At 48.2% G+C, this 21,059-nt stretch overlaps 1 protein-coding gene across 1 annotated transcript; it reads right to left on the minus strand.

Moving 5' to 3' along the window:
* Positions 1-459: 459 nt before the first annotated feature.
* Positions 460-13,173, minus strand: LOC136434153 (mucin-17-like). Its single transcript, XM_066426918.1, has one exon. It carries the CDS (start codon positions 13,171-13,173, stop codon positions 460-462), a length of 12,714 nt encoding a protein of 4,237 aa, XP_066283015.1.
* Between the last annotated feature and the right edge of the window lie 7,886 nt (positions 13,174-21,059).

Below are 21,059 nucleotides of genomic sequence, written 5' to 3' on the forward strand. Positions count from 1 at the left end.
AACACTTCTTATGCGAACGTTTCTCTGCACTTGTAACAAACGTGGATCGACTATTTCACAGCACACACTACCATTTGTAAAATAGCTTTACAGTTAACTGCCATGCATCCACATATAAGTGGTAATAACTACTAGTCTGGCATCTACTGATATTGCTAAAATTGCGTCCCTTCACTGCGCAGTTGCGATAAGGTTTTTGCGACCTGAGCTGAGATACAGTTGATTCGTATTGTGGTTTGCTTTTTTTGCATTTCACCTTTTCATCAGGGCTTCAGGTCTACATCGCTTTCATTCTTTTTCATGTTCAATATTTCTATTATTTCACTTCAAACGCCAAACGTGAGCAACGAACAAATTTTTGCAGATTTTTTTCTGCCACGCCGAATTTTTTTCAAGTCGACAAATCATTCGACATCGGAGTAGAAGCTTGAGTCTCTCTCTTCTCCGGATAGCTTAGATTTAATTGGTTTTGCCGACAAGCTTTGTGGGGGTCAGCCTACAGTCTGACTTCGTAAAGGTGCTTGGTTTGCCCTCTTTTGCCCTAATGGCTGCTAGCGTGGGTATTCCCTGGTGCCCACGGCGCGTCAAGCCCTGTTTCTTCTTCTCCAGAGTTTTCTTCTGCATCCCCGGAGGAAGCGGTGGGCCAATGAAGGGTTTTGCGTTCGGGGGGTCCGATTTGTGCTCGACCGTGTACGCCTTCTTACCCTCCTTCTCTTTCATCGCCCTTTCTCTGGCCTCTCTTTCTCGTTTCTTCTCCTTATTATCCCACGACTGGAGCAACTGACGGACTTTTGATGGTTTCTTTGCGGTCGGCGTAGCTGCCTGCGCTGGTTTCTCCAGCTCGGAAGGTTCGTCGACCGTCTCTAGTTGGTCCATGTTGGCCTTCACCAAAGGGTAGGCCTTTTTCTCTGTTGCTTGAATTTCTGTTTGTCTTGGCGACAGTGCAGTTGCACACATCACGGGCGTGTTTCCCTTAACATCTTTGTCCTTAGACGGTTGTGGGATCTTCGTAGGCGCCTTGTCTTTTGACTGCATGTTGGTGCGTCTTGAGGACAGTGTAGGTGTACCCATCATGGGATCTTCCCGCTTGACAGCCGTGTCTTGAATCGGTCGCGGAATTTTCGTGGGCACCAATTTTGCAGTCTGATCTCCGGAAGGGCCAGCTTTCGACCCATCGGCGCCTTCCTGTGGAGCCTTAAGAGATGGTTTCTGTTTGTTGCCTTCTGTGGACTGGTCAGTTGGACCTTTGGCTGGAGTCTTGACTTCCTTTACAGGTGGTGGAGATTTAGCAGACTCCATATTTGTTAATGTGGCGTTCGGTGTATTTTCTCCTTTGGGGGAAGCCATGGGTGCGTCCTCAAACGTTACCAGGATCTCAGGAGTGTCCTGACTTCCTGAGGGCCCATCTTCGTGTGGCCCCTTTACGTCGGATGGCGTGTCCGTCTTAGTGGAGCCTTCGGGACCGGACTCGGAGATCTTTGCTCCGGCATCCTTAGATGCTGAAGAAGGCTTCTTGGCATCCTTGGAGGGGGTGGCCTGTGTTTTGGAGCATTCCATTTCTTTGACAAACGCCTTGTCTTTTGGCTTCATCACTGTGCTCCTTTGCGACAGTGCAGTTGTGCATATCACGGGAGTCTCCCGCTTAACAGCCGTGTCTTGAGACAGTTGCGGAATTTTCGTGGGCGGAGGCGCTGTTTCTTTGACAGACGCATTGTCTGTTTCCTGCATTTCTGTGCGTCTTGGCGTAGCTTCCTGTGCCGAATTCTCCAGTTCGGGAGATTCGTAGACCGTCTCTAGTTGTTCCGCATTTTCCTTCACCATAGCGTATGCCTTTTTCTCCATGGCTCTCCAGTAGTCGTCGTCATGGAGATCCTCCACTGAGATGGGCTTGTCCAAGTCAATCTCATCTTCGCTGTCTTCTGACGAGTCGAAGAAGTGCATTTCCAGTTTTTTCGGGACTAATCCCACGTTCGACCGGCTCGCCCTCGACCGGACGCCCGTGGATGTCCTAAAGAGACTGGGCAAAATCACCGAGGATCCATCGACATCGCACGTCACTTGATTGTCGATGCCGGGATGTTTGTAGCTGGTTGGGGTCGCACCAGGCGGTTCATTCGATGATTCAGTCCGCCGGAGGTCTGCCTTCGACCGCTGGCGAAGCCGTGCTGCCTCACGTTCTTCTGGATCCTCGATATTCCACCATGGCTTTTTACGATCTTTGGAGAACTTTCTGCCCCAGTATCCGTCAACTTCCGCATCTAGTCGTGCCCTTTCTTCGACAGTGTACTTCTTTATGCCCGACGACACCCAGCCGTATGGAAGCTTGGGCTCCGAATCATCTGTCTCGGCAGGTTCGCCAGTCGTCTGTGTGTCGGACGGCCCTGCCGTCTTCCTAGACGCCGGTTTGGTCTGAACTCTTGACGGCCTAGTCGTCTGCCCAGCTGCCACCTTCAGGGAAGTCCTTGACCTATCGGCGGAGACTTTAGCCGACTGTAGAGTCTTCTTAGACGCCGGTTCTGTCTGCACTCTTTGAGACTTATCTGTGCGCCTTGGCGTCAGTACATTTTTCCCCATCACTGGAGTTTTCCGCGTGACAGGCGTGTATGGCAGCGGGATTTTCGTAGGCGGTAGCGGTGGCGGTGGCGGTGGCGGAATTGGTTTGACAGACGCCCTGTCTGTTTTCTGCACGTCTATTTCATCTGCGGACAGTGCAGTTTCGCCTATATAGAAAATAGGTCGCTTAACAGCCGTATCTTTAGAAGGTTGTGGGATTTTCGTGGGCAAAGGCGGGGTTTCTTTGATAGGCGCCTTGTCTGTTGCCTGAATTTCTGTTTGTATTGGCGACAGTGCAGTTTTACCCATCATAGGTGTCTTCCGCTTAACATCCGTGTCCTTAGACGGTGGCGGGATTTTCGTAGACGCCTTGTCTGTTGTCTGCCTGTCGGTGCGTTTTGCTGCAAGTGCAGTTGTACCCATCATGTGATCTTTCCGCTTGACAGCCGTGTCTCTAATCGGTTGCGGAATCTTCGTAGGCACCAGTGTTGCAGTCTGATCTCCGGAAGGTCCAACTTTCGGCGCATTCGCTCCTTTCTGTGGAGCCTTAAGAGATGGTTTCTCTTTGTTGTCTTCTGTGGACTGGTCAGGATGAGGTGGACCATTGGCTGGAGTCTTGACTTCCTTTAAAGGTGGTGGAGATTCAGCAGACTCCATATTTGCTGATTTGGCGCTCAGTGCATTTTCTTCTTTGGGGGAAGCCATGGGTTCAGAAGGTGCGTCCTCAAACGTTACCAGGATCTTCTCAGGAGTGTCCTGATAACCCGAGGGCCCATCTTCGTGTGGCCCCTTTACTTCGGATGGCGTGTCTTTCTTAGTGGAGCCTTCGGGACCGGACTTGGACATCTTCACTCCGGTATCCTTAGATGCTGAAGAAGGCTTCTTGGCATCCTTGGAGGGGGTGGCCTGTGTCTTGGAGCATTCCATTTCTTTGACAAACGCCTTGTCTGTTGGCTGCATTTCTGTGCCCCTTTGCGACAGTGCAGTTGTGCATATCACGGGAGTCTCCCGCTTAACACTCGTGTCTTGAGACGGTTGCGGAATTTTCGTTTGCGAAGGCGCTGTTTCTTTAACTGTCGCATTGTCTGTTTCCCGCATTTCTGCGCGTCTTGGCATAGCTTCCTGTGCCGACTTCTCCAGTTCGGGAGATTCGTCGACCGTCTCTAGTTGTTCCGTATCTGCCTTCACCATAGCGTATGCCTTTTTCTCAATGGCTCTCCAGTAGTCGTCGTCATGGAGATCCTCCACTGAGATGGGCTTGTCCAAGTCTACCTCATCTTCGCTGTCTTCTGACGAGTCGAAGAAGTGCATTTCCAGTTTTTTCGGGACTAATCCCACGTTCGACCGGCCCGCCCTTGACCGGACGCCCGTAGACGTCCCAAAGAGACTAGGCAAAATCACCGAGGAGCTATCGACATCGTTCGACGCTTGAATCTCGATGCCGGGCTGTTTGTAGTTGGATGGGGTCGCACCAGGCGGTTCATTCGATGATTCAGTCCGCTGAAGGTCTGTCCTCGACCGCCGGCGAAGCCGTGCTGCCTCACGTTCTTCTGGATCCTCGATATTCCACCATGGCTTTTTACGATCTTTGGAGAACTTTCTACCCCAGTATCCGTCAACTTCCGCATCTAGCCTCGCTTTTTCTTCGTCAGTGTACTTCTTTATGCCCGACGACACCCAGCCGTATGGAAGCTTGGGCTCCGAATCATCTGTCTCGGCAGGTTCGCCAGTCGTCTGTGTGTCGGACGGCCCTGCCGTCTTCCTAGACGCCGGTTTGGTCTGAACTCTTGACGGCCTAGTCGTCTGCCCAGCTGCCACCTTCAGGGAAGTCCTTGACCTATCGGCGGAGACTTTAGCCGACTGTAGAGTCTTCTTAGACGCCGGTTCTGTCTGCACTCTTTGAGACTTATCTGTGCGCCTTGGCGTCAGTACATTTTTCCCCATCACTGGAGTTTTCCGCGTGACAGGCGTGTATGGCAGCGGGATTTTCGTAGGCGGTAGCGGTGGCGGTGGCGGTGGCGGAATTGGTTTGACAGACGCCCTGTCTGTTTTCTGCACGTCTATTTCATCTGCGGACAGTGCAGTTTCGCCTATATAGAAAATAGGTCGCTTAACAGCCGTATCTTTAGGAGGTTGTGGGATTTTCGTGGGCAAAGGCGGGGTTTCTTTGATAGGCGCCTTGTCTGTTGCCTGAATTTCTGTTTGTATTGGCGACAGTGCAGTTTTACCCATCATAGGTGTCTTCCGCTTAACATCCGTGTCCTTAGACGGTGGCGGGATTTTCGTAGACGCCTTGTCTGTTGTCTGCCTGTCGGTGCGTTTTGCTGCAAGTGCAGTTGTACCCATCATGTGATCTTTCCGCTTGACAGCCGTGTCTCTAATCGGTTGCGGAATCTTCGTAGGCACCAGTGTTGCAGTCTGATCTCCGGAAGGTCCAACTTTCGGCGCATTCGCTCCTTTCTGTGGAGCCTTAAGAGATGGTTTCTCTTTGTTGTCTTCTGTGGACTGGTCAGGATGAGGTGGACCATTGGCTGGAGTCTTGACTTCCTTTAAAGGTGGTGGAGATTCAGCAGACTCCATATTTGCTGATTTGGCGCTCAGTGCATTTTCTTCTTTGGGGGAAGCCATGGGTTCAGAAGGTGCGTCCTCAAACGTTACCAGGATCTTCTCAGGAGTGTCCTGATAACCCGAGGGCCCATCTTCGTGTAGCCCCTTTACTTCGGATGGCGTGTCTTTCTTAGTGGAGCCTTCGGGACCGGACTTGGACATCTTCACTCCGGTATCCTTAGATGCTGAAGAAGGCTTCTTGGCATCCTTGGAGGGGGTGGCCTGTGTCTTGGAGCATTCCATTTCTTTGACAAACGCCTTGTCTGTTGGCTGCATTTCTGTGCCCCTTTGCGACAGTGCAGTTGTGCATATCACGGGAGTCTCCCGCTTAACACTCGTGTCTTGAGACGGTTGCGGAATTTTCGTTTGCGAAGGCGCTGTTTCTTTAACTGTCGCATTGTCTGTTTCCCGCATTTCTGCGCGTCTTGGCATAGCTTCCTGTGCCGACTTCTCCAGTTCGGGAGATTCGTCGACCGTCTCTAGTTGTTCCGTATCTGCCTTCACCATAGCGTATGCCTTTTTCTCAATGGCTCTCCAGTAGTCGTCGTCATGGAGATCCTCCACTGAGATGGGCTTGTCCAAGTCTACCTCATCTTCGCTGTCTTCTGACGAGTCGAAGAAGTGCATTTCCAGTTTTTTCGGGACTAATCCCACGTTCGACCGGCCCGCCCTTGACCGGACGCCCGTAGACGTCCCAAAGAGACTAGGCAAAATCACCGAGGAGCTATCGACATCGTTCGACGCTTGAATCTCGATGCCGGGCTGTTTGTAGTTGGATGGGGTCGCACCAGGCGGTTCATTCGATGATTCAGTCCGCTGAAGGTCTGTCTTCGACCGCCGGCGAAGCCGTGCTGCCTCACGTTCTTCTGGATCCTCGATATTCCACCATGGCTTTTTACGATCTTTGGAGAACTTTCTACCCCAGTATCCGTCAACTTCCGCATCTAGCCGTGCTTTTTCTTCGTCAGTGTACTTCTTTATGCCCGACGACACCCAGCCGTATGGAAGCTTGGGCTCCGAATCATCTGTCTCGGCAGGTTCGCCAGTCGTCTGTGTGTCGGACGGCCCTGCCGTCTTCCTAGACGCCGGTTTGGTCTGAACTCTTGACGACCCAGTCGTCTGCCCAGCTGACTCCTTCAGGGGAGTCCGTGGCCTATCAGCGGGGTCTTTAGCCGAATGTAGAGTCTTCTTAGACGCCGGTAAGGTCTGCACTCCTTGAGACTTATCTGTGCGCCTTGGCGACAGTGCATTTGTCCCCATCACTGGAGTTTTCCGCGTAACAGGCGTGTATGGCAGCGGGATTTTCGTAGCCGGTAGCGGTGGTGGTGGCGGTGGCGGGATTGGTTTGACAGACGCCCTGTCTGTTTTCAGCTCGTCTTTTTCATCTGCGGACAATGCAGTTGTGCCAATGTAGAAAATAGGTCGCTTAGCGTTAACAGCCGTGTCTTCAGACGGTTGTGGGACTTTCGTGGGCGAAGGCGCTGTTTCTTTGATAGACGCCTGCTTTTCTGAGTCGCATGGCAACAGTGCAGTTGTACCTATCATGGGGGTTTTCCGCCCAACAACTGTATCTTTTGACGGTTGCGGGATTTTTGTAGGCGCCTTGTCTGTTGTCTGCCTGTCAGTGCGTTTTGCTGACAGTGCAGTTGTACCCAACTTAACAGCCGTGTCTTGAATCGGTTGCGGAATTTTCGTGGGCACCAATTTTGCGGTCTGGCCTTCGGACGGCCCAGCTTTCGGCGCATTGGCTCCTTTCTGTGGAGCATTAAGAGATGATTTCTCTTTGTTGTCTTCTGTGGACTGGTCAGGTGGACCTTTTGCTGGAGTCTTGACTTCCTTTAAAGGTTGTGGAGATTTAGCAGACTCCCTGTTTGTTGATTTGGCGCTCGGTACCTTTTCTCCTTTGGGGGAAGCCATGGGTTCAGAAGGTGCGTCCTTAGACGTTACCATGGTCTTCTCAGGAGTGTCCTGAATTCCCGAGGGTCCAGCTTCGGATGTCGTGTCCTTCTTAGTAGAGCCTTTGGGACCGGACTTGGAGATCTTTGCTCCAGTTTCCTTAGATGCCGAAGAAGGCTTCTTGACACTTTTGGACTGGGTGGCCTGTGTTTTTGAACATTTCATTTCATTGTCGTCGCCAACAAGAGCTTCCCAAACCTTCTGGGAGTATTCTTTGGAAGTCATCTCCACCTTAGCCCTCTTCACAGTGCTCTTCTGTGTTTTAGCTGCAGGCTCAGCCGAGCCTTTTACTGACTGCTTGGCAGCTTTCGCAGCGGTGCATCCAGGCGGACTTGTCTTACGATCTGTTGTCCGCATGTACACGTTTTTCAGTGGAGTCCGAGTCTGGCGTGGGGACGACTGATCCTTTGCCGTTTTTGCTGCAGGCTGAGGCCGCATCTCTGTGGTCACGACAACCTTCGGTTCGGGCAGCTTCCGTGAAGGTGTTTCTGGGCTGCTGGGATAGGCTTTCTCGCCTGGCTGTCTGTAAGGATACTTCCGCTCGCTGGTTCGAGCCGGCTTCCTGACCAGCGGAATCCGCGAGGCGATGTTTTCCGAATGGGACTGTACCCGACGAGTGTGGGTGCGAGGATCCTTACGCGGTACCCTGTGGTGGATTGGAACCGACCTCCGGACAGGGTCTTCATCTTCGTCGTCGCTTTCAAGGCGCATTTTCATCACCATCTTCACGTGACACGGTTTGCATTTCATTCTGGGAGGATCGTACGTCCAGTTATGATCATGGCCGGGCTCTTTCCTGTGACAGATCGGCACGGGGACTTTGTCGTGCTCGTCCTTCTTCTCGCCTTCCTCCTCCTCACTGTCGGTTTCCAAATGGTACTTCATGAGCAGAGATACGTCACAGCTCTCGCACGTGAATCTCGTGGGCGTGTACGTCCATCTGTGGGCGTGGTCTGTCATGCAACAAGGGGTGTTCTCCCCGTGCACGACATGGTAGTTGTTGTCGCACTCAAACCAAGCACTTTCACCGTGGTCAGTGTCTGGGCAAAGTGAGAGCTGGTTTTGCTCCGTCTTTGGCAACTCATCCGAGGATTGCCGTCCCAGATAGACGGACAACTGACTGTCAGATTCCATGGACGCTGGAGCTGTCTGCACTATGATCTCACCTGACTCTAGTGATTCGTCAGAACACTCTGACCCGGTGTTTTCACCGTGGTCAGTGTCTGGGCAAAGTGAGAGCTGGTTTTGCTCCGTCGTTGGCAACTCGTCCGATGATTGGCATCCCAGATAGACGGACAATTGACTGTCAGATTCCATGGACGCTGGAGCTGTCTGCACTATGATCTCACCTGACTCTAGTGATTCGTCAGAACACTCTGACCCTGTGTTTTCACCGTGGTCAGTGTCTGGGCAAAGTGAGAGCTGGTTTTGCTCCGTCGTTGGCAACTCGTCCGATGATTGGCATCCCAGATAGACGGACAACTGACTGTCGGATTTTATCGACCCTGGAGCTGTCTGCACTATGATCTCACCTGACTCTAGTGATTCGTCAGAACACTCTGACCCGGTATTTTCACCGTGGTCAGTGTCTGGGCAAAGTGAGAGCTCGTTTTGCTCCGTCGTTGGCAACTCGTCCGATGATTGGCATCCCAGATAGGCGGACAACTGGCTGTCGGATTTTATCGACCCTGGAGCTGTGTGGAATTCATCCGTGGACCATACGATCTCACCTGGTTCTAGTGATTCGTCAGAACACTTTGATCCTGTGTCTTCGACCAAATTCCTCAGCGAGGTTGTCATCAGGAGTTTGGAGATACAAGTGTCGATTTGGTCGATCTCCTGGTTTGTTTTTGCTTTCAGTTCCTCACGTTCCTTCGGCGAAAATTTCGGCTCGTTTTCCTCGAGCTGGAGAAGAAAATCTGTGAGATCCTTTCTCTCTTGTCGGAGCTGTATGGACAATTCCCTCCGATAGTAGAATCTTTTTGCTTTCTGTGCTATCTCATGTTCAAACGTGGTCTCATGGCGGACATACGGCTTTGGAACTGAGTACTTCAGTGCTGGCAATAGAGGGGGCTCGGGAATATCTGTGTACAGCGCGGCTGATTTTGTTTCGGACTGGCATTCCAGATAGACGGACAACTGACTGTCGGATTTTATTGACCCTGGAGCTGTCTGCACTATGATCTCCCCTGGCTCTAGTGATCCGTTAGAATACTCTGATCCGGCGTCTTCACCGTGGTCAGTGTCTGGGCAAAGTGAGAGCTGATTTTGCTCCGTCGTTGGCCACTCATCCGAGGTCTCACCAGGCTCTATAGCTAGTGATTCGTCCGAACACTCTGGCTCTGTGTCTTCACCGTGGTCAGTGTCTGGGCAAAGTAAGAGCTGATTTTGCTCCGTCGTTGGCAACTCGTCCGAGGATTGGCGTTCCAGATAAACAGACAACTGACTGTCGGATTTTATCGACGCTGGAGCTGTCTGCACTATGATCTCCCCTGGTTCTAGTGATTCGTCAGAACACTCTGACCCGGTGTCTTCACCGTGGTCAGTGTCTGGGCAAAGTAAGAGCTGATTTTGCTCCGTCGTTGGCAACTCGTCCGTGGACCATACGATCTCACCTGGTTCTAGTGATTCGTCAGAACACTTTGTTCCTGTGTCTTCGACCAAATTCCTCAGCGAGGTTGTCATCAGGAGTTTGGAGATACAAGTGTCGATTTGGTCGATCTCCTGGTTTGTTTTTGCTTTCAGTTCCTCACGTTCCTTCGGCGAAAATTTCGGCTCGTTTTCCTCGAGCTGGAGAAGAAAATCTGTGAGATCCTTTCTCTCTTGTCGGAGCTGTATGGACAACTCCCTCCGATAGTAGAATCTTTTCGCTTTCTGCGCTATCTCATGTTCAAACGTGGTCTCATGACGGACGTAAGGCTTTGGAACTGAGTACTTCAGTGCTGGCAATGGAGGGGGCTCGGGAATATCTGTGTGCAGCGCGGCTGATTTTGTTTCGAACTCTTCTGTCGTGCTGTCTCCTTTGCCCTCCTCAGGACGAGTGACAGTTTTCTTCTGAGACAAGTTTGACCCCTTTGTGGCGTGCACCGACATGACCGTGTACTGCCGGTTTGGATCTGGTACCGGCTGCATGGCCCCAGTGCCGACCAGATCCAGAAGCGGTCGCGGCGACGCCTGGGAGACTTCCTGCTCGGGAAATCCTGAGATTCCGGACGTCAGAAATTCCATCGGTGGCGGTGCAGGAGGATTAGGGACCCGTCCGGGTCCGTCCGAGATTCCGGACATCAGTAGCTCCGTGCGCGGTAAAGACGGGGGCGTGGGGACTCGTCCGAATCCTGCCCCATGCATCAGCAAGTGTGGCGCGACTTGTGGAAGACTTTGTACCCTCAACTGTTCCGCAGTAGGGAGCAATGGCGGTGCAGGGACGTTCACATCTTCCGTAGATGCCATGGCTTGGCTGGCCTCCGCAATATTTTCCACCGATTCGTCGCCCTTTTTGAGAGTCGTCTTTTGTGTCACTTTGGCTGAAGCCGACGTGTGGCGCATGGCTGTACCTCCTGAAAGGCCGTGACTGGTCAGACCACCGAGTCCATCGAGCTGCAGCAGAGGCGGTGCAGTAGGTTCTGCACCCTGGTGGGACAGAAGACCCATAGTTGGCGTTGGACTGGGAATTGCCAGGGGCGGCAGTGAGGGGACTCTGTCGGCCTGGACTGTGGCGACCGTGCACGAAGTCTCGGCCTTGTCTTCCGTCTCCCCTGTATATGTCTTCCTCCTCGTGGTGATGCAGTGCTTAAGCTTTGTCAATTGGGACTGCAGTTGGAAGGCAAAACTGTCTCGTGGCGCGTCCCCGTTTTCCACAACATCACACAAGGCTGTGGCCAGTGCCGTGCTATTGACTACCTGGTTTGTGCGGTCCATACCAACAGGACTGGAGCTTCGAGGGGTGCCTGCGGGTGTACTTGCACGGGAAGACTGCACACTACCGACCTCACTTCCCGCCACGCTGCTGGCGGCGCTGCTACGTGGGGAGGGATGGAACTCCACGTGCCTGAAACCCTGGCTCTGGAACCGATCCACGTACTTCAGTGGGAGGAAGACCTTCGCAGCCTGCTGCTGCGGTGCCTGTTCCCTCGGCGTCTCGTCGTCCGACTCGTCGCCGCCTGACAGATAGTAGTCGGGAGGAGGAAGAGGTGGGGGTGCCGGCGGTACGGTGAGCTGGGCTTCCATCGTCATTGCCGTTGTGGCAATCTCTGTGTCATCTTGCTCTCGAGCGCTCACGGCAGCGCGCTGCCCAACTTCTGCCGTCTGTGTTGTACATACGACAGGAGCGGTCTGTGTTGGCTTGTCGCCTCCTGGGAGACAGCCCGGCAGTGGGGGAGGACCTATGAGTGACTTTTCCTCTGTACACTTCTGATCGGTCACACCAGATGCAGAAGGCGGCGGGGACGCTCTGGTCACCATCAGCAGGCGGTTGCCAGTCGACGCTGCTGTGTCCGTCGTGTCGACAGGAGCGTTTGTGGGAAGTACGGGCAGGCCGCCTTCTTCTGTGGCGCCAATCAGAGGCATCAAGCCTGCTACTTTTGTCAGGACGCCCGACATGGTGGCAGCAAAGAACTGCGTGAGCCCCAGTGTGGCGGCCTCTCTCGAGCTGTACGTATGGTTGACTTGGTGGATCAGCTCGCCGAGAAGTGTCGGGTTAAAGAGCTCGGTCGCTTGCATTACCGGGTCGACGATCGAGACAGCGCGGTTCACAATGCGGAGGTTTGGGTGCCTTGCCATCACGCCTTCTGTCACGTTCAACATTAACTTCTGAACGGCTGCTTTGACTCTATCGTCCGCACTGTGGTGTACAACTGCCCCCGAGTCTGCCACGGCCGTGGCATCGACTCTAGCACCTTCTCTGGACGGCCCGATTTGCCTCTGGGCATGTCCTGCCTCAGCTTCCTTTGCCTCTCGGGTGACGCTCGAGCTGACAGATTTCCCGCCAAGATTATCTGGTTTGCTCGTCGACTCTTTCCCTGTCGGCGGGGAGTTCGTCTGTTCCGAGGGCTTCAGTAGGGCGTCAGGTTTGGGGCTTGTGACAGGTGCTTGGTCCCCAGCAGGTGCTCTTCCGACAGCGATGTCGAGCTTATCTTCTTCGTTGACTTGAGGCGTGTCTCCAATCTTTGTGATGCCTCCAAAGTAGATGGTGGAGTTCTTTTTCCCACTAAAGATGGTCGGCTCCTCTTCAGCTTCCCCTTGACGCGAAAGGTTGACTTTGGAGTGTCTGGAGTGCCTCTTGGTGGCGTTTTTGACAACATTCGAAGTGTATATCTTAGCCAGCTTCTGTAGCTTCTCCTCTTCCTGCTGTTTCTTGGTTTTTGGGGCATCGCCCTTCATGAACGCTAATCTGTTCTTCATGGTCCAGGCGCCCGTCTTGGTGATGATTTTGGACTTCTCCTTCTTCGGAGAGGCCAGCTCCTGTCCGGCGTTGTAGATCAGCTTCTGGCGGAGGATTTTCTTCGTCTTCTCAACTCCTGTTCGGACCTGTCTTGAATCTGACAGTGCAGTCATCGAGTACCCTTTGCGGAGAGGCTCTGTTGTTGCACCCTTGGAGTCGCGTCTGTGCACGAGCTCGTGCGCACTCTCTCTCCGGTGGGCCTCGGTCGTGTCGCGTGACCGTTCGCCCTTGATTCGGTTCTTCTCGGCGTGGATGAGTCCGGTGATGGTAACAACAGAGTCCATCATGTTCATACCGGACTCGCAGCTGCCGCTGGACATAGACGAGCAAGACCCGATTTCGATCTGCAAGTCTTCAGTGGCAGATTCGATCAGGTTTTTGGCAAAAATTGCGGTGACGTTGTTTTTGGAGCCACCTTTCAACAGCTTGCCGATGCTGTTCGCGCTACGGAGGACTGTAGGATCTTTGCTCAGTTCCTCTGCATATTTCGATACTTCCTCTGTATTAGACTGTGCAGGGGAGGGACGCGTAACGCTTAGTGTTGTATTGAGTCCAGTACCACTGCTAGTACAACTAACACTACTACTTTCATCTAACTTTTTATCTATGATAGTCATTTTTTGGGTTGATTTTTTAACTTTTTTACAACAATCTAACAATCTATTCATGAACTACGTTAAAAAGAGTCTCTGGTTTGCTTCGGACAGGGAAACACGGCTCTCGTCGGTGATGGTGATTGGCGGAAGTTGACGAGGAAGGCCGAAGTCTACCGAAGCTGTCCGGGACGGGGCGATGTCGTCCTTCGGGGAGGCATGGAAAAGGATTTATTATTTGCTCCAGCAGTGAGATTAGCATAATTTGATGACCACTGCTTTTTGCTTTTGGACTATTTCAACTAGTGTACTGCATCATGCATTTGCCAAGTGAAAATTTGAATTATCATTCTATAACTGATTAAAAGGGATATTTCATTTTTAGACAGACCTGATCTACAGCTATGGTGGATCGATATCGCGGCTGGCGTGGCAAGACATGTTGGTGTTGAAGATGATCTTGATGACAGTGAAATAACACCTCCTGTCGGGTGTGGCTGCTATCGCATCAGCGCCAGGACCCAATCGTCTTGTGGCTGGAGTTGGACATGAGTGTCCAATGAGTTTAGTATCATTTTAGGTGGCAAGAGGTGACGGAATTTGAGACAATTTCCCTTCTGTTTAACTGTTTCCTTGATTCATATTCAACCACACTAGACCCGGTTGTTATATGTTGCAAGTTTCCGACGGCGATTGTCTTTTCAAAGGAATATTCCGCGAAACACACAAATTTCCGCACCTTTAACTGACAGAGAGAGAGAGTGTGTGTGTATGAGGCCCTGATATTCCTTGGTTCGTAAGTTCGTCTGTTTACGGGATATTTAGATTTTAAAAAGTCACAAATACAGTACATTGTCATGAGGGCGTTTTCGTGTGTGGTCAAGATTTTAAGAAAGATTGGATAGCGCGATCCACCTAGCGGCCTCTGTCTAAAGTGCAAAATAAAAGTCTACCAATCCTGGTAGAGACAAGGCTGTGCTGTGTTGTGTTGTGTTGTGTTGTGTTGTGTTGTGTTGTGTTGTGTTGTGTTGTGTTAGCCCAAAAGAAAAAAAAAGTTATGTTTCCGGTTACCCGACCAACCCTAGCAAAATCCTGCCGACCCGAGCCTTTTTCCAGTCTGCCTTTAGAAAGGGACATGAAATTTTGGATCTGAAATCTGAATTATGAAAATTCAAAATAGTATCCAAGACCCCTGTGTAAATCGGGCCTCAGACCAGCGATGTACGTATTTAGCAAATACATGTTCCCATATCTCACGTTATTCTCAAAATACTGATGAAATTGAGAAACTTTGAATTCGTTTACATGTGTTTTGCTAAAAGAGAATGGGTCTGTAAACGGTATGTTATCGTGTGGTACAATAGTGCACGATTTTCTCTTTTATTAATTCAAAATGTATACGGCATTCAGTATTTTGGGCATGGATATGCAATAAACATCATATTCGTTATGTGATAGAGTCATGCCTACTTGTTTGACGCAAGTCACCTTGGTCTCTCTGATTTCAAATGTAAGTACAACTAGATAAATGTAATAAAACGTGAATGTCCTGGTCTTTCTTGTTTGAAGACACGAATTGCACATGAAAATTCCCCGGTGTTTTAGATCAGAATACTAGTACGTACTTGAACACAAACTGTTGGTTTGGGCACAGTCTTAGTCTTGTAGATAGGAAATCCTCAGTGCAAAAAAGTCTTTCAGATTCGAAAACATGAGTAATACTCACTAAAAAACGTATTGAATTGTAGATGTACTATCGTCAAGTGTTTTCTAGAAATCGACATACCTAAGCATACTATTAGAAACATGTTTTTAAGATGTATAGAAATTGCCCCGATCTAGTAGACTGTTGGTTAGAAATTCTTCCATAGATCAAGTTGTTGGAAAACATTTCGGTCTTCTCAATCATAGATCAATATTTTAGAGATAAAGACTTTGTCAGTTCGATAGAAATTGCCCAAAGTAAAGTAGATCTAGAAAACCAAACTCTTATTTACATAGATCAAGTTGGTGGAAATCATTTCGGTCTTTTAGATGAGAAAATTTACGTTCTGGATGTTTTATCAAGATTGTACCGGTCTTTCCAAACAGAACTTCAAAAAGTTTTATCTTGACAGATAAGAATATAATCTCTCATCAGCACACACACGCTCTCTCTTTACTGTCTGCTTATGTGTGGAGGTTACTTCAGCCACGTACGCTTTTTAGAGATTTTGGTCTTTTAGAAATATTCTAGAAGACAAGATAGTTGTAAACTATTCTCTAACACGGAGCTTGACCTTTCTGAAATCAGTTTTAGGGATACGGAAAAGGAAAGTATTCTATAAAAAGTGTTTCATCATACAAGAGATTTTGATTGAGTTGAATCTGCCGCAAATTCCGTCTGGACTTGATACAGAAGAGTATGGGGGCTGTCGCACTTGTGCGTATATTAAGTCCATATGAGTTACGTATTATCACCTCCATGAAATAGGTTATATTTTCAGCCGCGTTTATGTGTGTCAACAAGATAACTCAAGAATGGATCTTGGTTTCATATTTTATGTGTTGGTAGGGTGTGACAAAAGCTGGGAATGGTTAGATTTTGGGCCCCTTAGCGGCTTCCCTTAGTACTGGAGCGGAACTTCCTGTTTTGATATATCGTTTTTTTATTAAAGGACATAACTTGCTTATAATCATTTATGCACATGGGTTGATGTAGGGTATTCTGTAACTATTGAGTAACTTAAGCATCGGTGGATGCATTTCAAATTCGCCGATCGAGTGACAAAAATACGGAACGCATACGTACTTGATATACGCACAAGTGTGACCGAAAGACACAGGAAAAAGATTTGCATTCTCTAATAAACTACGTGCACTAAGATACACAATGGATGAATGGATGTGAGTACAGTATTTTTAGACACAAAACTATAGTCCTTCAAGTACATACGGTACCAAAAGTAAAAATAGGTAATATACATAGAAACTGTTGCCAGATTCGATTATTTACAGACAATTAAACTTCCAGATATGTACAATATCACATCTGTAGAGAATATCTTTTCTTTTACATGGATTAAAAAGCTACTACAAAATACATTTTTATGCAGATAAGTGTTTCAACGTTAGAAAAGCTTCTCACCATTTCCATGTGTACAAATATGTAAAGTAGAGTGTTCACTGGTGAGATATGGATGTTTCATATTTTACACACATCGTACTGTCTATATCTAGAACTAGATAGTATCTCATTCTTTCAGTTCAACATGTTACATGATATGCATGTGACAACAGTTTGTACAAACGTTGTCGCATTATTACAGCAATCTATCTCATGTGTTTTTTCTCAAACAAATCAAACTTCTCCTTCTAGTGAATTAATGAGATGGCGTATCTCCATTTCATTATTTCACTAGGTGAGATAGAAGCCACCCTCTATCTCATTATTTCACCAGAAGAAGAACTAAATCTTCTCTTGCTAGCGAATTAATGAGATAGCACCCCTCCATTAAACCACGCAGTGATCAGACGGAGACGTTGAAGAATCGTGGGTTTTATTTTGTTCGTACGCTTGCGGCGTCCATCTCGGGAATGTGGCGCCACCTGCCGTGACAGGACGGCACTGCAGCTTATTTCTTACACCTGAAATGCAAAACTTAACCCAATAATTCAATCCCTGATATCCTATAGATATTTTTTCATGAATTTTAGCTTACATATAATTTCATAACTCGCGCGAGTTGCAACGTTACCTACCTTGAGTTGGGTGATGTTCGCTGAGTTTGCTATGCTTGTTAATGTACTAAAGAATCGCCGCGCTCGCTATTCTAACTTAATCTAAGCATCACACTTAGACGGTACGGTTCTCAGTACCACATACTTCTTTTACGGAATTCGTGACTTTGATTTGCCAAAAATGTCCATGGATTTACCTACTAGTTGTAACGTGCGATAGAATAGTTGTACGTCCCGGCAGCGCGTCGCAGCAACATGCTTGTAGCGGGGCCTGCTCGCAGTGCGAATATCTGTTATGAACTCTATGGTTATTTCTGGTAGATAACAAAAAACAACAATAAGGAAAAGTCTCACCTTAAGCCCTGAGGTCTCGAACTGTGCTGTAAATAAAGAATTGTTAGAAAATGTCAAGTCTTTATTTGATTTTTCGCAGAAAATCGCGGCGTGTAGCGAGAGAGGGGACGTAGACGTCTGCTCTGTCTGGTGTCTCGCGGCGATGTGTTTACAACTATGTTGTTGCGCTGTGACGTCACTGACAACAGGGTTGGGGTTCTAGAACAACTTTTAGGCGGTAGGATCATACAGAACGCACGTGATCCAGCATACCTGAAACACGTGCTCAACACGTGACATGGCAAGTTTATGTATTTGGCAATAAGTCTCTCGGTTTTTTAGCACAAGGTTCCGGTTCGGAATTTATTTTGACCGGCTATATAGTGCGTGAAGATAAGGCGCAAATCATAGGTTTTCCCCTCAGTTTTGTCCACCAATTTTCTGGCTGTCACTATAGCAATGTATAATCTTTTATATTTCCTATGTAAGCCCGTTCTTCGTAGCGTTTTTTGGTAGCACAGGTTTGGCCGACCGGTGAATACTTCCTGATATAATTGCGCGAAAACGGTAACGCGGCTTTGTCGCCTGATTACCCAGTTCTATGTACGTTTTGCATGGTTTCGCAACATCCATCGGGGATTGCGGAAAACGTATCCTCAAGATTTTCTTCATTTTTTACATATCATATAGAGAAAATGTTGGCCTTTATTGCCATGCCAGTCATTATCCCAGGAAAACTTTTAATTTCTGTGTAGCGGCCTGTGGAGAATGCCCCTAAACTAGTAGTTTTTGGTTGAAAACTTGAGTTTAATGATGTTTTTTATAAAAGATAACGCTTCCACAGAAAATTTCAACTTCAAATTATAGCGGCAAGGCGAATTTTCCGACAAACGATGTTTGGAGAAGCGCTAGCCCTTTTCTGACAGGCAGTCGAATCAGCCCAAAATCGTACAAGAAACTCCGAACCGAGACCACAAGGCCGTGAAATGTCACGGTTTTTTTCAATGTTATAAACCATAAACTGGCCAAATAGTGTAGCATTCAAACATAAGCAATAGCAGAATGCCTTGAAAGGTATCTCTAGACAAAGCTTATTTTTTCATACAAGGCATGCAGGGAATTTCAATTGTTAGAGGGTTGTTTTGAAGTTATGCTTGCACAAGTTACTGCTTCTTTTAGTAGTGTATATACAATCATATCCTTAGGATCAGTCCATGAGTCGGCTCAAACATATTCAAATAATCATGTGCATGTACAAAGAAAAGTGTTGAAACGACGAGAAACGCTTGCAGCGATCGTCATTCGAACGCCCGTTTTTCTTTTACGACCAAGTGTCGTCATGTGGCGTCACCTCCCGTAACAGGCCAAAACTGCAGCTAATTCTTTAACACCCGAAACGCAAAAGTTACCCACTCAATCTCTGATATCCTAACTTTCAACCAAGACGAATCGTTGGTTTCATTTTGTTCGTCTGCTTGCGGTGTTCGTCTCTGGAATGGCCGGCCTTTGTTCTAACTGTATATAGGAACGACTTTAGCAAAATTACGCCATGCGGCGTCATCTACCGTAAAAGGACAACTCTGCAGCTAATTCTTTTACACCTGAAACGCGAAACTTTACCCACTATTTCAATCTCTGATATCCTAGTTTTCAACCAAGAAGAATCGTTGGTTCAATACATTTTGTCCCTCCGCTCGCGGCGTTCGTCTCTGGAATGCCCGGCCGTTGTTCTATAGGAACCGCGACTCTAGCCAAAAAGTGTGGCATCACCTGCCGTAACAGGACGGCACTGCAGCTTATTTTCTACACCTGAAATGCAAACTTAACCCACTAATTCAACCACTGATATCCTAGTTTTTGACGAATATTTGCTTACATATGATTCCATGACACGCGCGTGTTGCAACGTTACCTACCTAGCCTTGAGTTGGGTGATGTTCGCTGTGTTTTCTACGCTTGTTAATATACTGAAGAATCGCCGCGCTCGCTATTCTAAGTATCACAGTTGGTACGGTTCTCAGTACCATATACAATACTTCTTTTAAGGAATCCGTGACTTTGATTTGCTTAACGAGCCAAAAATGTCCGCGGATTTACCTACTAGTTGTAACGTGCGATAAAATATTTGTACGTCCCGGCAGCGCGTCGCAGCAACATGCTTGTAGCGGGGCCTGCTCGCAGTGTAAATATCTGTATGAACTCTATGGTTATTTTTGATAGATAACAGCGATACAACAATAAGGAAAAGTCTCACCTTAAGCCCTACGGTCTCGAACTGTGCTGTAAATAAAGAATTGTTAGAAAAACTCAAGTCTTTATTTGATTTTTCGCAGAAAATCGCGGCGTGTAGCGAGAGAGGGGACGTAGACGTCTGCTCTGTCGGGTGTCTCGCGGCGATGTGTTTACAACTATGTTGTTGCGCTGTGACGTCACTGACAACAGGGTTGGGGTTCTAGAACAGCTCTTAGGCGGTGGGGATCATACAGAAGGCACGTGATCCAGCATACCTAAAACACGTGCTTAGCACGTGACATGGCAAGTTTATTGGTCAATAAGAGTTTTTGAGCACAAGGCCGTGAAAAGTCGCCGATTTTTCAACCGTGGTGTGGTTGTTGTTATAAACCATATACTGGCCAAATAGTGTAGCATTCAAACAAGCGATAGCCGAATGCTTTGAAAAATGTGTCTAGACGAATTTGTTACTAGGCCGTTTTTCATACAAGCATGCATGTGATTTTAGTTATAGTGTTGGTTTGAAGTTATGTTTACACAAGCGACTACTATAAGTATATAGCGGGATCGGGAAGGGCCCTAACATAACACGCTTTTCACGCGCTCGAACTCACGGCGCTCCACCGCTAGTTGCCAGAGAGTGGTCAGGTTTTGATGAATGAATTTTGAACACATTCATGTAAAGGAAATACTTGGATAGAAGATGCATTCATATTGTTCACGCTCCGTTATGCAAACTAATGCGCGCAGGCGAAAAGAAAGAAAAACCCAGCAAATAAAATGCTGCTAAACCACAGGACTACAAAGCTGGTATTGTGCATTGAACCATAAACACGGTGTATAAAGCAAGCAACAAGTCTTTATTTTCAGATACATGTAAATTGTCTTGTTCATCATAGCAGATTCAGCTCAAGTGATCGATGTTTAATATATTGACAAGAACGATCAAAAAAGTACACTATTAGAAAGTATTTGGCTCCAAGGACTGTGGATGATATATGACTACTGTGGTGAGTTACTCATACGGGAAGTTTCAACATACCAATGTTGAACTCCACCAATGCCTCAACTCCTCTCCCATCATGCTATGTCTCTCATTGTTGCAAAAGAATCGTGTGAAAGCCACTCTGGATAGGGCGTCTTTGAAACTGTCTGGGTGATACTCGCTGGCCGCCGCGAGTCTCTCTTACAACTGTGCAAACGGAACACCCCCATCGCCAACTTCAATGGCATTCCAATCCACAATTACGCCCCCAGTTTTCTTGTGAACTTTGATGCTGATGTACTTAATTGTGGTCGTACATAACGAGTTTTATGACAAGCCGGCACAATACTGGCATTTTGCGGCAATATAAGTTCCGTGGAGCCTCGAAGGAGATTGTTGTTTTTTTTTAAACAGGCGAAAATCAATGCGCGCGGATGTCATCCATAAAATTAAGGTGGTGAGGCCTTACGACGCTTTTGTAATTTTGCTCTCTTCGGATGTTGGCGATGAATTTGAGTAAACAGAAATAAGAATTATGATATTTTCGCTTTCTTTTGACAATAAAATTGTGATTGTGTGTACTTGTCATCTCATGGGAGGGAAATATCTTCGAGATCTCTCTATCAAGTTTTAATTTCAT

This window comes from Branchiostoma lanceolatum, chromosome 4, assembly GCF_035083965.1.
Source record: "Branchiostoma lanceolatum isolate klBraLanc5 chromosome 4, klBraLanc5.hap2, whole genome shotgun sequence".
Classification (NCBI taxonomy): domain Eukaryota; kingdom Metazoa; phylum Chordata; class Leptocardii; order Amphioxiformes; family Branchiostomatidae; genus Branchiostoma; species Branchiostoma lanceolatum.